At 32.0% G+C, this 17,740-nt stretch overlaps 3 protein-coding genes across 6 annotated transcripts in view; 1 reads left to right on the top strand and 2 right to left on the bottom strand.

Moving 5' to 3' along the window:
* LOC106721362 (cystinosin homolog) overlaps nucleotides 1-11,350 on the bottom strand; it is a 32,368-nt gene extending 21,018 nt beyond the window's left edge. For 3 of the 4 annotated variants that reach the window (XM_045678258.1, XM_045678256.1, XM_045678259.1), the window contains exon 1: nucleotides 3,354-3,521. The gene's annotated coding sequence lies outside the window, so the exon portion shown is untranslated. Of the gene's footprint in view, nucleotides 1-3,353; nucleotides 3,522-9,219; nucleotides 9,284-11,164 lie in introns of those variants that run through there. The other variant, XM_045678257.1, reaches the window with a different exon arrangement.
* Nucleotides 11,351-11,643: 293 nt separating this feature from the next.
* LOC106721343 (cryptochrome-1) lies at nucleotides 11,644-13,330 on the bottom strand. The gene is made up of 2 exons (XM_014516264.2): nucleotides 13,180-13,330; nucleotides 11,644-13,098 (listed from the first exon to the last, which is right to left on the bottom strand). The coding sequence occupies exons 1-2, from the start codon at nucleotides 13,270-13,272 to the stop codon at nucleotides 11,680-11,682; spliced, it is 1,512 nt and encodes a 503-aa protein (XP_014371750.2). The 5' UTR covers nucleotides 13,273-13,330; the 3' UTR covers nucleotides 11,644-11,679.
* A 293-nt stretch (nucleotides 13,331-13,623) lies between these two features.
* On the top strand, nucleotides 13,624-17,265 carry LOC106721346 (spermatogenesis associated 6-like protein). Its single transcript, XM_014516268.2, has 6 exons — nucleotides 13,624-13,808; nucleotides 13,902-14,085; nucleotides 14,373-14,542; nucleotides 14,987-15,150; nucleotides 15,847-15,957; nucleotides 17,022-17,265. Exons 1-6 carry the CDS (start codon nucleotides 13,764-13,766, stop codon nucleotides 17,254-17,256), a joined length of 909 nt encoding a protein of 302 aa, XP_014371754.2. The 5' UTR covers nucleotides 13,624-13,763; the 3' UTR covers nucleotides 17,257-17,265.
* The last annotated feature ends 475 nt before the right edge of the window (nucleotides 17,266-17,740 follow it).

Below are 17,740 nucleotides of genomic sequence, written 5' to 3'. Positions count from 1 at the left end.
ATTATTTTAGGGTTAAACTTAGATTCCAATTAGGGAAAGTTGTTTTTATGTATTAATTCGCTTATAATCTTAAAAGACTATGGATCGAATGCAAATGATCGAGGTCTACGGAATAATAGTTAAGATGACAGTCATAATACATAAACAAAAATATTCTAATAAACATCAGCAACCTCCTTTTAGAAATTGAATTTAAATGTTGCCAATAAAAACTTATGTTTATTTCTAGAACAGTCACGGCTTCTAAAATCTAAACCCATGATTATTCCAACAGATTATATATTACAACGAAACATCTGTGGCCCAATTAATCATCGGCTGCCCAATTAAAAACATAATCGAAATGTTATTGATGCAATTAAAAATGATTACTTCAGCACAGTTTTTACATTAGCATAGATAAGAATGAACTAAATAATACCGAATAAAGCAGTCAGGAACGAAGCAAATACAAAAAAACTTGAGAGGTGTCAAGGGACACCCGGATGGAACGAAGTTCCTTTCTATTAATTAGTGAAGGAACCAATGTTTATTCTATGAATAAAAAACTTAAGTCTTCAGAAGAAGTACGTTTTATTTCTATGAATTTTCGTTATATATTGTCACGTCGTTGCCATGGTGAAGTAGCGCTCATTGGTCGTTAACATACTTACTATAGAAAAAAGTGTCGTGACAACTTTTCGTAAGAATTTTTTCCGTCTAGCCCCCTTTCACAACGCGCGATAAGGAACTTCGTTCCAAAAGAACAAACCTAGTAAAAAAGTTTGCTGACAAATTCGGAAGAAATCAATGGACTATACCAAGATGAAGGTGAACTATATAAAATACTTCTTCCATTGGACCCGTATACCATTAACAAGCAACAATGTACGAAACAAGTATTCGTAAATGGTCTAACATAACGCGAACCAACAAAAGAAACAAAACAAGCATTGCGTGGAGTAGTTATACAACAATAGGCAAACAAATGCGAGTCGACGTAACTATGTATTTACATATTAATATTTAGTATATTTAACATGACATTAACAAAAAATTAACATGAGAAATGCTCGTGAAAAATCATGACGAAACTGAAGTCGTATAATTAAATTGCCTGCGCACTCTACAAAATGCAGATACAATTTTAATTTAAAACTTGTCAGTTAACTTCTGTTTTTGTTTTAAATTTACCGATTGGGGAAAAACCTGATACAATGACTCTCTCTATAAATCAACGAGTTTACACTAGTCAATGTGAAATCATTGTCGTCATCATTGTAGCACTCATGACGTCATCAAAATACACACTACACAGCATACGTCATATCTAACCACTGAATTACATACTCATTGTATTAATGAATCACCATTCAAGAAATAGTTATTCACTTTTCAGTTTTTTGTATAAGACTAAATTTTGGAAGCAAATATCCATATCAAGTATCTGACTAAAATCAAAGCATAAAACATTTTGACAAACAACAACCTAACATGGCTGATTAACAGCAATCATTCAATTCCTTCAATATTTTCCTCATTTTATGTTCAAATTCAGATTTTTACAAATAAATTTTTAACATTTGCATTTGCATTTGCAAATAATTTGCGGAGTTTACAGAGTTTATGGTTTTGTAGCATTTCTTCATGCATTTATTTTTATTTAATTACGTGGAATAATATCAGTATGCATTATTTTAATTCGTGTGATTTTTTTCTTATTCAATGCATCTGCAATTGCGGAAATCTGGTGGAAGGTTGCTATTTACCAACTTATGATGTTAAAAAAATCAACAGAGTTTTGTAGAAAGACGTTTACGAAAAACCACAAGTTTACAAAGAATAAAAATTATACATCCTTAATTTAAAGCAGCCGAATACATCTCTCCAATATTTGTAGCTTCTAAAAGAAATTATTGATTATTTTAAAATTCAAAACCCATTTTATAGTATATCACAAGAGTTGAGATGACTTAAAATTGAATAAAAAACAGACAATGATCGATTAATATTTTAAGCTAGATTGTAAATAGCGGCTTCTGTACAATTAACACAAGTCATGGCACAGATGAATGACCGCCGAAGCACGCGGCATCAAAGGACAACAGGCTATTTTACATCTTTATGTTAATAAATATTTAAAATTTCCATAAAAAAATTGTGCAAGATCATATTCTAAAATAATTGCGAATTGTGTTATGAATATTTTGCCTTATATATCATGTCTTTTATAGCATTTAAAAAGTTAGCATGATATAGGCATATTATAAGGAGGGCCAGAGTCGCAAGTGACAAGGAGAACTTGAACTATGAATGTAGATCAGAAGAAATGGATGGATTGCGTGATAGGTGACATGTTAAAGAAGGCTGAGATGACGGAATGAACAGAAGAGTGTGAGGGCATGATTATTAAAATGAACATCAACCAGCATTCCTCTAGTAGAAAATGAAAGCTGTATTCTTAACTAACCTTAAGTCACATAACTGCCACATTTGACCGTGTCTGGTCTCTTAGATAAATTAGATTACTATGAGAAATCTACATTAAGAGCTACGCTGCTTAAGATTTAACAACTTTAAGATTGGTAGTAAATTATCTCATACTTGAAAATACTGAATTGAAACATAAGAAGACAATGTTGTGGAAAACAATAAATTCGCACACGCAAATACTCGTAGTGACCCTCATTTGCGGCATGAATTAAATGTCAATTACAACTCGAATAACACAAAATTTGGCCGCAAGTGTAACAGATACTACGACACCAAAATTTTAGGGTCGAAACACTAAACCAATGAACCAAATATGGTAATACACCTCAAGTTGTGGTGTGCTAAATGCATTTACACTGAATCTAGTACTAACTAAAGAATTTATAATTAAACTATCTGTCGCCCGCGACTCCGTTCGCGCGGAATTAAAAAAACATAGTAAGTAGTATGTTGTAACGTATTATTAGTTCTTTCAGACTATGTTCTACATCTATGCCAAAATTCATTAAGTTTCGTTAAGTCGTTTCGGAGATACCTTCAAACAAACATCCATCCATCCAAATATTCGCATTTATAATATTAGTAAGATTAAAGGACGTAATTTTAACACAGTAATAATCGTAGGTTCGTGTCATGTTTTTCTTCAGTCTCAATAAAAACATCTTTAGTGGATGTTAACTGAACCTATTTTGTCACAAATGTAATAGAGTCTACAATTTTCTTGTAAGTGGTAAGACGTTTCGCCAATCAATAATTTAACAAGTTATGAATTAAACCATTATAACCGGAACAACTCTCAAGTGCACATTATTTTTTATAAAATTCAGAGATGAATTTAAAGCTATTAATATCAGCATAAGAACGTTAATAAAGGAACTTACTGGAAAATCAAATATTATCGGTCTGGAAATACACAACACAATTACACTTTGAAGAAAATAATTTAACTTTTTTTAAAAAAAAGATCGAAAGTTTTAACGTTCAATTTGCGGCACATGCGTTCACCGAGACTGCTCCTCGCGGAATGATAACAGACGGCCTAGAGCCGGTGTTGTTATACCACAGCGTCATCACACATTACGGCTACGACACGATACCGACACGATATGACTACGGACCACGGAGTCAACCATGACATGACACTAAACAATAGTGAGATAAAATACAATTTAATTACATACATTATGAATATCACAGGAATATATCCAATTCCTTTTGACTCGTAAATTATGACATTATAGATTTGCTTAACAATGCACAGTTAATCTTCTATATATATAAAAGAAAGTCGTGTTAGTTACACTATTTATAACTCAAGAACGGCTGAATCGATTTGACTGAAAATTGGTGGGCAGGTAGCTTAGAACCAGGAAACGGACATAGGATATTTTTTACCCCGTTTTCTATTTTTTTATTTATTCCGCGCGGACAGAGTCGCTGGTAAAAGCTAGTTTAGAATAGTGCGCCGTGTAAGAGCGTCGTAATGAACGATCAAAATAAGAAAATTATATACATAATTGAAAAGGCTTCAATATTGATGATGGAAATTACATACAGACAAAGCAATGTCAAATATTAAACACGTACCAGAAATATAAAAGAAAGAAATAATTAAAATATTTAAAGGTTACTGAAACTAAAACTAAAGTATTGTCATAAATGCATCATCAATTAATGCATTTTTATAATCTGTGGATTTTCTTTTGTTGATCAAATTCTAAGAAATTAAACAAAATCAGTTACAGTATTGAGTATTTGAGGAAACAGGGCAATTTCAGTTTAGTCAATAATTTCTAAATCGTCAGAAAGTTGAGTGTAGAGAAGATTCAAAAATAGTGAAAGCCATTAAATTTGGATACACGAACTGAACAATGTTTGTTTGTTTAATTTATAAGATTGCGCAGTCATAGTCTTCGTGTGTAAAGAGCTCAAATCGATCTCACCTCCAACCACTACCTATTGGCTGGCCTAACGGCAGTAACTATGATTTGCGAACGTCTCATTAATCATAGATTCATTTTAGTCAACTCATCATTAAAGTATAAATTACCATAGATATTTTCAAAGAATAAGTATCCTTAGAGAAGATTTTTATTAAAGCGGTTTGCTATTAGTTATTTTTAGCCATGAGTAAATCAGCTCTGAACCGGTTCAAAAGTTCAGCTCACATAAACTTGAACCGTTGAGCTGTACTTCAACAACTAAAATTTGCAGTTCACAGCTCATCGCGATGTACTATAACTATGTGAGCCGAAGAGCCGCGAGCTACCTGGTGACTCGTAGTTTGCAGCTCGAAACGCAAATCATAACTCTATACAGGTATAAATTGAGCTGAGCTGCGAGACGGTTCACTGATCTACTTCACACATGTCGAGTCGTGAGCTAAACTGCAGATCATCAATTTTAGTTAACCAAGTTTAATATTTTTCATATACATTGTATAATGTATAAATACATATACATATAATATGTACATATGTCCTAACTATTTTAAAGTTGGTGGCATCATACTTATACTTTCCAGAAGTACATAATTGCGGTAGCAAGTAGAGCTTCTTGTTTTCTTATATTAACTACATCATTGTTTTTACATGTATTTAACACATAACTAAAATTATATTGCTCCAAATAGGTCAACACCTTTACAAAAACAATCCAATTAAGTTGTGTTACCGTTAACTTTAGACTTGGTCAAATACTTTAATCAGTGTAATTATTTAAAAAAACCGCACAACTGTACATAATATTAAATCATACGATATGAAACGGTGTACTGTACAAATGAAACTTTTTCACCTTTTATAAGATAACATGTTATATTAAATCCATATTTAGATTACGAGATGATTTTTTCAATGACTATATTATATTAAAACGATAGTACATAGTCATGTATTTTTAGCCGACTTTAAAAAGAAGGAGGTTATCAATTCGACTGTATTTTTTTTATGTGTGTTACCGCGAAACTCCGCCCCTGGTGGTCCGATTTTGATAAAAAATATTTTAATCGAAAGGAAGTGCTTGCAGATAGGTCCCATTTAAAAAAAAAAAAAAATAACTAGAAGACTAGTATTAATTATTATTAATTTAACTTAAAAATTTGTTGCGAAAATTATATTTAAACATGTCACGAAAAATTTCTAAAAAATCTTAATATGAAAGAATAAAGGACACATGGACATTAATATGACATGAAGAAGGGAAATTAACCATAGAAAAAAATAGATTCAACCAGAAATTAGTCGCCAAGGAAATTCCCGGTGACAATCATCAGTTATCATAATTTCGGTACAAGCGCTATGTTGTTTCATAATTTTGAACCCAGAACCAAGCTTACTGAGATGGGTCTGTTACGAGTAAGTTTGTTGGGTTATTTACTTTTTCATTCAATTGTTTAAATCCGTTGTCTCCACCTATACCTCTGGGTTTCGGCTGTAAATTTTGTATGTTTGGATGTTTAAAACAGATAACCTAAAAACTTACAAATTGTAATCAATCGACCTTCACTTTTTATAGATAAAATTGACATTATCATAATGTTTGAACTTGTGCGTAGATAATAATGATAATTAAGTATATATATGAATTAATACAGTCATTAAATGTTATCAAATACTACAAGAAAATATAAAAATACAACATCAATGAACAAAAACAACAAAACCATCGTGTATAATGAAAGTCTATACTCAATGACTAAATCTTACGAAGCTATGGACTAGAATTCAGAATCTTATTATAAATGTGAATGTTTGTTTGTTTGAAAGTATCTCCAAAACGGCTCAAAGGACCTCGACAATATTTGGCATAGATGTAGAACATAGTCTGGAAGAACACATAGGCTACTAATTAAGTTTTGTTTTCACTCCGCGCAGACAGAGTCGCGGGCGGCAGCTAGTCTTTTTATAAATGTTACATCTATATGAAGAAAGTTTACTTACACTTAAGAGGCAATATTGCACGTTTTGAGACATGTTTTAACTATACATTTCTATATTTATCTTAACTAGACCACCTTCACATTATTAAAATGTCAACAGCGCAGTTAAGGTAGTCCAGTCAAAATGTATACTGTTGCATAGCAATTTGTGGACAGTTTGTTTGTTTCCGATTCTAACAACTGTTTTAATAATGTATAACTTGTGTTTTACTAAAAAAGGGGGTTAAAGATAGGCAGATGGGGGTAAAAAAAACCCATAACAGATGTACTAAGTAAGTAAGCTAAAGGAGTGTTTAGTCCGCGTTAGATGGAAAATCGTGATCGCTGTCTTAACTCTTTGAGACACAAATGTCAATTATATTGATATTATCACAATAATTGTAATTATAAAAGCAATACATATTCATGTTAAGCATAACTGACCTTCAAATAATCGCACATAAAGTAGTTTTAAATTAGATTAGAGTCATTGTACGAATTTGTAAGGACGCGAATAAATACTCTTCTGATTTCTACGAAGGTTAATTAAAATTGGTCACATACCTCATTGATTCCATGAGATAAAAAAACATTGATAAAAAAGACACATCTCGTCTTGCTAATGCCATTAATTATGGTTTTGTAGAATGAAATATGACGTCAGTTTTCCGCTTAGGTTATTTCTAAAGCAGTGACTTGCATTTTTACATTGCATAAAATTGCGCAAGTTTTATTTCAAGTTTAGCAAACATTGTCTATATTAAACTTATATGGAACCAGTAAAATAAACAGTAGTATATAGCTCTTTTTCAAATAAATGCTAACTTATTTTATAATGAGGATAAATTGGCGTGTGTTATGCACAAACTACAGCAACAAAACGAATATTAAAAAAAACTAGTTAATGAGGAAGTTCTAAATATTGAATGAAATTTATAATATGCAATAAATTCACTATAAATATTTGTTTTATCGTGTAAAGGTTTTATCAGCTATAATGTGGGTCAAATATATTTGTAAACCTTGGTTTTGTTTGACAAAACGTAACACCCATTTCTTATTTCTTTTTGGTAAATCAAAGTTAACAATGTTTAGCTGTGGAAAGGCACAAACATATAGCCCTAGTATTTTTAATGATGGTTAAATAAAATAAACAATTTGCCGTGGGTTTCTGAGACCAACATTTCCGTTTAAAACATATATTGTTATCTCTGTTTTGTCAAAGATAATGACAGGGATGTCGATATGTTTTGTGGAGATATTATGGTGTCATAAACGAACGGTAAATCGTTGAAACTTTATCAAGAAAATATTGCTTTTTAGCATTTTAGCAGTCGGTATTCTGAAAGTTTTTTTACCCATACCGATATATAAAAACAATCCGTAGAGTAGATAAATATAAGATGGAGTAACTAATCTCTAGGTTATTAGAAATCATAAACATTAAACGTTATAAACTCAACTGACAGTTTGACATTGAACAAGACACATGATAGCCGTTTGTTTTTACCCAGTCTGTTTTTACCCACTAATAAAGATGGGAATCTGAACAAATTTCCCAGACATATTAATAAAGTTTTTTTTATCTTTTCTTTTAGCAAAACATTAATTGTCATATGTTATCCATCTGGTAATTACTGGCTGACAACCCTCGAATCGAAAAGTCACTTTAGAAGAAGAAAACGCTCTAGACAACGGATGATATTTAGCTTTTCATTAAATATTTTTAGAGCCACGCAACAGCAGTTTCGAAAATATTAAATAGGTCACTGATATGAACCTAGGCTGGTTTTAAAATAAATCAGACACGTGCCGCGGTGTCGTCATCTCTTCAAGCAAAAAATGTATGAAGTTGCATCATTATTTTAGTACGCCTAGGTTACGCTTCACGCCGGTGTTCCTATGGCGAAACTAAAAATAGCTTACATTAATATTATATAAAATATTAATATTATATAAAATATTAATCTTTGAATATATAAAAGAAAGTTGTGTTAGTTACACTATTTATAACTCAAGAACGGCTGAATCGATTTGACTGAAAATTGGTGGGCAGGTAGCTTAGAACCAGGAAACGGACATAGGATAACTTTTACCCCGTTTTCTATTTTTTATTCCGCGCGGACGGAGTCGCGGGTAAAAGCTAGTATTATATAAAATATTAATATTACATAAATTAACTTAGATTAACATTATAGAAAAAAAATTGCGGTTTTTCTTTTAGTTAACACCATAAATCCTGAATCAAGTAATAAAAGATTCAAACCACCTAAAACACGAATATTCAGAATTGCATGTCAAACACAGAATCTATAAAAAAATAATATATACAAATAAATATACTCAGACTAAAGTATAGGCTACAAAATCTTCTACGTTAAACTTACTCAATACACAAAAAGTTGCTCAGAAAAAACTCTAAGCGAAACCGCAGTGACTTGACATTTTCACTGATCATAAGTTTATTTAATAGTAGTGGAAAAATACAGCTAAGAAGCATTTGGTTCATGTATTTCATGGAAAAGTATTTTAGATGATTTTTTTTATGTAAAAAATTGTACTTGACCATTATAGTCTGACCTCATATATAAATGGAAGAAGGTATATGAAATAAAAATCATATCGAAAGCACTTTATACATTTTACAAGCTACATAAAAAAATCAAAATATACTGGCTAGTTGTTGCTAATGTCTATCACATTTTACAAGGATGTATATTAATCATTTTAAATAAATTGTTGATATGAAAGGTCGTATTCAGCAATTAAATATTTATAGGGTGGTTTATTAAATATATTACATTCTGTGAGTCAAAGTAATAACTTACCCGCTCAACCAAACATTGTTTATGAAATTTTCAGTTTTCTTTCATCTATCAGGCCTCATTGTACCTGGAATTAAAAAAAATAGGTAGGTATATAAGAGTGATGGACGACATATATTTATAAACAGAAAGAATTCAAATAAAATGTCTTTCATTTTGATCCTTCCAATAGAACAAGTTAGACCTCTTAATACATTGTTACTCAAAGTGTGATCCGTGGAGCCATGGAGCACCGCTAAGTCTTTTTGGGGGATGCACTAAAATAGGTTCTGATAAAAATTTATAAAATACTAAAGTACATACTATGTTTCAGAGTAAAATCTATAAAAAGTTTAATAACACGTATCTACAAAAAGTTATACGCGAACTAAACATACGAGAGGAAAGAATTACAAATAATCTTGTGTTTGATTATTCTAGGTCCTAGAAAAATCTAACTTAGAATCTAGGGTTTATCAAATTCCCAAAAGGGTTACAAAGCTAAAAAAAATTGAGAACCGCTATCTTAGTAGATCTAATGAGATGTAACTCCTTTTATCGGATAGATTTTGTTCTTAATGTCCTGTCTGTATTACGTTTAATCTTTGAGCACTGAGTATGAAATTGTCCAATGAACTGATTGTATAAGGGACGTCACAATGTGACCTATGCAGATTGCAACATGAGGTCAGGACGTGTCAGACCAGCAATTCTCTATCGCCTAATTCAGACCTTCTGAAGAAGGAAGTCATTTACGAGAAGCCTATTATCCCATTACGATAAGTGTTAGAGAGTGGAGCGACAATTGAACGATTGCAGTGTTAGGTACTTTTGCCCATTTGTATAACTTATCACTTTATATCATGTGGTTTATGCATTTGCCACATTTTTATATAAAAATCCTGTAACCATCAGGGTTGTTCAAAACTTTTCATCTATTTATTACATAAACCAGACATGTAATAAATCAAAATACATTAAATTATAATATACTTTCTAGAATGGTTTTATATCTTGCTATATCTATCCACAGATAAGAGTGCAACAATATCCAGCTAATGTGAAATGTGAAATCACAGCATAATCATTTCATACAATCATTATCAGATATGAATTTTTACAATTTAGATTAGTATGTGACGATTACAGATAATATATAATTGATTAAATATTTGAACAGTAGATTCTAGACATGTAAAAAAATTACAATATTTTTTAATGCAAATTTTAATAGAGTAAGGAAATCAAAATGCATCAAACAGTATAGTTCCTTTAGCAAAATTGGCTTGTACTGTAGAATGGTATACTATATTATTTACAAAATTCTGATGTCAGAACACAGGCAAATTGAGAAATGGTCTACAATAACTGCTTAGAGTTATATTGAATTGTAAGCTGTAATATATAAAGGTTATGGCAAATTTATATCATTAATCTAGAGGTCTTTGGCAGCCATGAAATAATTTGTGATAGGAGAAACTACTGACAACATTAAATAGTGTAATGACGCCTCCAAAAACAACTAAAACTCATTATTAATTTTTAATTCAAACTAACATTCACTACTGACTATTAATTAATGGCTATGAGTAAAATAAACTGATTTTTAACAATGAAAAGGTTAGAGATCATTCTCCTGTATGTTTTTTAAATAAACCTACTTTACATTTTGGTTAAAGTAAATAAATAGAATATAGGTGTAGCATAAATAATCAACTTAATCCATTTCTGTCACACATAAATTTTAATTATATTATAAATACGAAAGTTTAGATGGATGGATGGATGAATGGATGTTTGTTAGAAGGTATATCCGAAATCGACTCGAGCTCGACGGATTTTGATGAAATTTTGCACAGATGTAGAACTTTTTTAATTTCGTGCGGACGGAGTTGTAGGCGACAGCTAGTAAAGTTATACAAATTACAATGATAGAATAAATAGTAACGAAACAACTTTGTACACTTACTTGAAGATAATTTTTAAATGCACTACACGATTATATTTTCACAAGCCACAAACATGATATATTGATAACGTTTTTCTTTTTGAATCATTTTTGTAATTTTAGCACGCTAGAACTTCCCAAAGAAACAATTCAAAATTTTATTTTAAAACGACGCCCTTTTTCAGCTTTTTGATGACATTTGACATAAAATTGTGCTGTTCTGTCACTGTTATCATTTGATAAATACAACAGATACCAAATGAAATACAGTAGACAGTAGTGGATTTTTCGAATAGTATTAAAATAAAAAAAGATACCGATATTTCTATCTGTTTGTATTATGTAAAATTTCGATATCACCCTTTTATCACAACTTATCAAATTTCTTTTCCAAGAGATTCAGGTTTATATTGAGAATAAGGAAACAGAACGTTGTTTCATATTCATTAGATTTATTTTAACTTTTAATACAAATTTTTCAGTGAGATTAAGATGGCAAATAAAAAACAACTAACAATTTAAATAACACAACTACATTAAGATCTCGGTCTCTTCATAGCTTTCCTTTCTTTATTTACCTTATATGCTAGTGACATTTTTTGTATGTTTTCTTTGTGTATTTTATCATGTTCAACTATTCTTTTAGGATACCCAACACCTATGACACAACCAGCTGTTGTTTGAATAGATTTTGGTGCCTTCCATGGTTCATAAATGTATTCAGAGGGATATTTCTTCAATTCTGGGACATACTTTCTTATATAAAGACCATCTTTATCAGTCTTCTTCCCAAATGCAATAGGGCTATATACTCTAAAATATTTATAGAAAAAAGCTGATGCAGATAACCACATCCAATTGCCAGCATTTAATGACCAATCATAATCAAGAAGATAATTTTCAAACACCTTAGCCCCTTCCTCCCAAGAAATCCATAAATCACCTCTTGTTAAAAAACATGCAACCATATGTCTAGCCAAATGGTGTATCCAACCTTCTTGTTTTAATTGACGCATAATAGCATCAACAAATGGATAGCCTGTAATGCCTTCTGCCCAAGCTTTTAAGTGTTCAGGGTTTTTTCCCCAAGGAATTTGTGTACAAATTTTATTACCAATCATTTTGTCAAAATTTTCAGTGCCTGCACCTGCAGTGTAATAAAATTCTCGCCACATTAACTGTCCCAAAAGTGAGACAGGGGGCATTGTGTGAGGCCTTCCATTTTCAACTTGTTTAAGTCTGTGATAAAATAGTTTTGATGAAAGACATCCATGACTTAAATATGGACTCAAAACTGTAGTGCTGGGTTCAATGCTATTTGGTGAAGAATTAGGTTTTTCAAATTTACAAACCCACTCTTTTCTTGACATATACATGTCAAGTCTTTTTAATGCTTCAGTTTCTCCACCTGGATATTTACATTCGGATAAATTTGATCCATCAATAGCAATTTCATCCAGAGATGGGACATCAAAGTCTTTACAATCAAAGTCCAGTGCTTTACAACAATCTGATATTTGTTTATTGATTTCTATTACTTCTTTAACTTGTATATCCTGTACCAATGAAAGAAACTTTTGATATGTCATTGGTACAGATCCATTATTCTTTCTTAAAACAGCATTACAATCATATACTGTATGTTGAACACGTTTAACAATAAAGATGTCCAATTTTTCAGCAATCTTTTCTATAGCTTCATCTTGCTCTACTATTTCTGGGTCAATGTCTACTTGTGAAGTTAAAAATGTAACTTGCCATTGTTTAAACAAATTTGGCAGACAATCCACTGCTTTACCTTTAAAAACATACAAGCGTGTATTTAACTTCCGTAAGTTGTCGTCTAAATCTTGTAAACTTTGTAAAAGAAATCGTAGTCTGTTAATTCCGGAATTGTTAATTTTTTCAGGATTTAAAAAGTAGATAGGCCTAAGAACATGTTTTCGATTTTCAGCCTGGAATTACAGAAAAAAATGCTGAAGATACAAGTAATTCAATAAGTTTAGTAAAAGTAGTTTTCTTGAATTTTAACTTACTTCGTTAATTGCATTTCTAAGTGTAAGGTTATCATGAAGACGTAAATCTAAGCGAAACCAATGCACAACTGACGGAACCTTAGATGCTGACATTATAAATATTTATATTTTATATTTCAATATTTACAATTACCAAGTTCAATGTTGCGCGAAGCGCGCGAAACAATTTCTCGCCTTTGACTTTGACAATTTGACGTTGATGACTGAACAGTTACGATTAGGTTCGTTTAACCAAAAGTAGTGTTTTGTAATTTTTTAATCACTTGGTGAGTTTTTAAATAATGTTAACTATGTATAGTCAAATTACAAGTAAAAATGGTCCACAAAACTCAAATAAACTATTGATTTATAATGTTAAGGTTTTCCAAATTGACAGTTTAAAAATCAATGATAATCTGCTGTTTGTTTGAAATGACAGACATTAGTTACCATAACAACGAAACGTCACCACAACATTGGAGTAGAAGTAGAAGATAAACTTTTTTGAAAATCTTATAGTTTTGAGGTGCCATAAATTCATGTAATAAAAGTTATTTACAGCAAATATGTTTAAGGATGATCAAATTTTGTAGTAACAATATAATATGCCAAAAGTTATAGAGTTAACAGTTCAAATCAACGTACAAAAGGTAACGGAAACTTAATGCTGTATTAGTCCAAGAAATTTAAACAGCTAAATATAATTTAGAAGTAAGAGAGTACTAACATTAGACGTTTTATAGGTATCATGTCCCGGTGTATGGTTATGCCAGTCCGGCCGAGTGTCTCTTATTGTGTTTGCACTGGGCACAAGCTATCAGACATGTATGCTGCCGCCTGTCTTCCCGCTCATGTTCAAAGACGTCTTCTACTTTCAGAAGCGATTTAGGGAAACATGTGCTCTAAACAATATTTGTTGCTTATTAAGTTAGTGTCATCAATTATACTTATATTTTCACTTTTTATAATAAAGAATGATCAATATTACATTATACTTCTACTACTAATTTTTTCTTTGCTGATACTATTTTTAAAAAGTACGATTTGATAATTATAAAAAAAAAAACGAGAACAGAAACCATGAGTGGTTTTCCATTTCAAGTTTAGAGTAATTTGACCTGAACAAAATCTTCAATGATAAATCTTTAACACATTTTGTTTCGTTATTTAATGGATTTTATTAGGTATATTATTAACATGAATATATTTTTCAGAAAATGAAACAATATACTGTGAGTTGGTGCAATGGCCTGATAGCTGTGATTCAGACAAGTGTATGTTGTTGGCGCAATACTTAGGTGCTCTCAACGATATCTTGTTCCCGCCCAACACATGTTTCACTGATGGGGTGGATCTACTCATGCGAAGGACTAAAGACTTTCCTGTATATTATTTTATATCTGTTACAAATACATAAAACATGTGATATATTTTCAAGAATTCCAAAATTGTTATTTATTTTTTTATATGGCTAACAGACGAGTGGTCACCTGAATACGCCTTAATAGAGAAGTGAACTGCTGCCCATAGACATCCGTAATTGCAGATGCGTTGCCTACTTTTATACAATTTATCTGCAACTTATCATAGGCGGCATTGCAGGCGCCATGTTACATCTGTGGTGTCCTCTCATACCCAGCGCCCTGGGCAGATTCCCTATGTCGCCCCACCCTAACGCCACTACTGGTTGTTGGACAACATTGTAGAGGGGAAATTTTAAAACACTAGTTTGTTATAAACTTCCTTATAAACATATATCTTGTATAAAACATTCCATTTCTCTATCAAACATGTAGAATATAAAATCATTTGATTAATTTGTTTTCAGGGCATCTTATCACCAAAAATAGAAATATCTACCAAAGTTCGTATTGACGAAATATTGAATCAGAAGATTAAAGTGACCAATGGGTCCGTATGTAACTGCGAGCCGAGACCAAATTCTGACGGCTCTAGACAAAAACCTGTCTGTCACTCACCATTATATCACAAGTATGTAGATATGTCCATTGTATATGCTCCTATACTAACAATATACAACTATATTTTTAATATTTCATTTTTGGTTTTGCGAAAATTCCTATGTAACAAATATATAAAATAATTTGTATGAATCTCTTGTGTCAAATAAGTCTTTGTCTACTTAACCAAAAAAGTGTGGTTAATTAAAAAAAAAGATGTAATTGGTTATAGGATATTTTTTTTATACCTGCCGCTGAGTTCCATCAATTCCATCTCGATGGTTGGCATTCCACAACGACGATATTTTCGCGAAACTTTCTACCTCGTACAGCCGTGTTGTGGAATACTCTGCCCTCAGCGGTGTTACGACTTAGGGACCTTCAAAAAAAGAGCGTATACCTTCCTTAGAGGACGGCAACGCATCTGAGCTTCCTCCAGCGTTGCGGATGTCCATGGGCGTCGGATCAAATAACTTTAGGCGGTCCGTTGCTCTTTTGCCCCTTCTCCTTTAAAAAAAATTACTGTTGTATGAGTTAATTATTTGTTTTTCGAGTTACATATCGTGATGCAACCTGCACATATCTGCGAAGAAATTCAAAGATAAGTGTGAAGTCAATCCGCACTGGGCCATCGTGGTTGACATTGGACCTAACTTTGGGTAGGCTCCGAGCCCCTCAGTGGGGACGTATAGTGATGCTAATGATGTGTTAATTTTGTCAATATCAGGGCCAGGTGCTACGGTAGAGGTCCGTTCACAAACGTCAGATCGCGGTCTCGGTCAATAGAGACGAAATCTTGCGCCAGTTTCCAACCGAAAGAATCGGGCTACGTTTCAAAGTAAGTTTATTTGTTAACATTAACATTTCAAACGAAACTTTGTAAGAATGTTTTAAAAATTGTAACACTGTAATATATATATAACGGCTCTACAAAAAAAAAAGTTTTTTTTTTGTTGCCATGGATGTCACCGCAAATGATTCAAGTGCCCAGATTACCAATATATGTATTCTATGAAAGTTCTCTTCTTATTAAAAATCTTATTTTAATTAAAATAAAGATTAAAAAAATAGAGCAAATCATGATTTTGTTAGATAGATAGTTTCATGAATTGTGTGCATAAATGGACCCAAAATCATTTTCATATTTAGGACAACATAACCACTGTAGACCAGTGTAATCATTCCCTATTAAATATTACAACCTTCAAGTTTAAGTTTTATAAAAATAGGCAAAATAGCGTGTAACTTAGACAAGGCTGATCTTTGTTCTCTCTACTAGTTGGACTTATACAAATCAGAATTAAATGGTAATGAAATTTTTAAGCATATACCTCCCGGATAGGAGGTTTCGCCAGAACTCGCGCTCACCTCGCCGCTCCCCCGGCCGCGCGCGTCGCCCTTACCACGTCTACAACGTGGAGGCTCCCACCACACTATGGCAGCCTAGCAATGACACAACTCATGATAATAAAGATGAATATGATGATGTAGAGTACGTCTTACAATTATGTGTATAGTAGTTAGTATAAATGTTTTCAGATATCTTGGCGGTGTGTAGAATACAATGTTAGGTGTAGCTGGATGGGGGATAGGGCACTGCGCAGCGCGTCTAGGACCTTGGGCCGCCAAGATATTTGAAAAGAGTAATACCCACGTGTATTGTTGTGTATCTAGTAAAGATATTAGTTATGTTCCGTTAACACGTTCTGTGCCCTAATGTTTCGTATAAAAGTTAACTGGCCAGTCGCTTGTACGTTTAAGTCCCGTTAGGTATATCGATAGATCCATAAATCATATTTTTGTGGTATATAGCATTATTTACCGTAAATTAGAGTAAACTAAGGTTTTTTATTAATTGTTTAAATTTTTAAGTTAATTTGAAATGATTATTATGTAATCTAGCTCAAGAACCAGCGATCTAAATATGAAATTAGGCGAGTCCGTGAGCGCATCACTGCCAGAAGATGAGCGCATACAGCGTCTACTGGTGGACAGCCGCTACATCGAGGAGCCCCGCGGAGGAGGGGGGCGCGGCCGCACCCACCACCCGCACCGCCCCATCCCCCGCCAGCCCTGCGTCTGCGACATCTGCCTCAGGTACCACCAGCTCTTCCACTCTGATTCCGGTGATAGTTGATTCACATCAACCTATCTATGATACTATGATGATACAAGACAAAAAAATGATTTTTTTTTTCAAAATGAAAAAAAAAATTGTTTTGTATTATTTATATTTTTTGTCGTGTTATTTGGAAATACAAAATATTACTTTTCTTTACAATATTAAAACATACTTTTTGGTTGTAATGAAAATAGTTGATGAAGTGCAATAAGCTTCTCATCCATTTGAAATTTATATATTTTTTTTGCACAAACTATTTTTTTTTTGTGGGAGGCACAAGAACAAAAAATAAGGCTAATAAAAATAAACATAAAATAGAAAACTAAAAGATTTACATCTTGTTTAATAAAAATAAATTAAGTTTCATAATATTAAAATATCAAATAGTTTGTAAACTTTAAAAAAATTGAGTATTTTTTATTTTTTAATAGAAATATTCAACTAGGACAATTGTAATTCTATGCAAATGAAGTTGCAAACTTATTTTAAAATGTGCATT

This window comes from Papilio machaon, chromosome 6 (genome assembly GCF_912999745.1).
Source record: "Papilio machaon chromosome 6, ilPapMach1.1, whole genome shotgun sequence".
Lineage (NCBI taxonomy): Eukaryota > Metazoa > Arthropoda > Insecta > Lepidoptera > Papilionidae > Papilio > Papilio machaon.
The sequence above is the reverse complement of the archived record's forward strand: the minus strand, read 5'-3'. Positions and strand labels throughout refer to the sequence as shown.

What these genes read in the sequence shown, in the direction of transcription:
- LOC106721343 (XM_014516264.2), bottom strand. Translation starts at nt 13,272, where the DNA reads ATGTCAGCATCTAAGGTTCCGTCAGTTGTGCATTGGTTTCGCTTAGAT. An exon ending in TTAGAAATGCAATTAACGAA is followed by an intron (nt 13,099 to 13,179) that starts GTAAGTTAAAAT and finishes CTGTAATTCCAG; the next exon opens with GCTGAAAATCGAAAACATGT.
- LOC106721346 (XM_014516268.2), top strand. Translation starts at nt 13,764, where the DNA reads ATGCCAAAAGTTATAGAGTTAACAGTTCAAATCAACGTACAAAAG. An exon ending in CAATATTTGTTGCTTATTAA is followed by an intron (nt 14,086 to 14,372) that starts GTTAGTGTCATC and finishes TATATTTTTCAG; the next exon opens with AAAATGAAACAATATACTGT. An exon ending in CACTCACCATTATATCACAA is followed by an intron (nt 15,151 to 15,846) that starts GTATGTAGATAT and finishes TGTCAATATCAG; the next exon opens with GGCCAGGTGCTACGGTAGAG.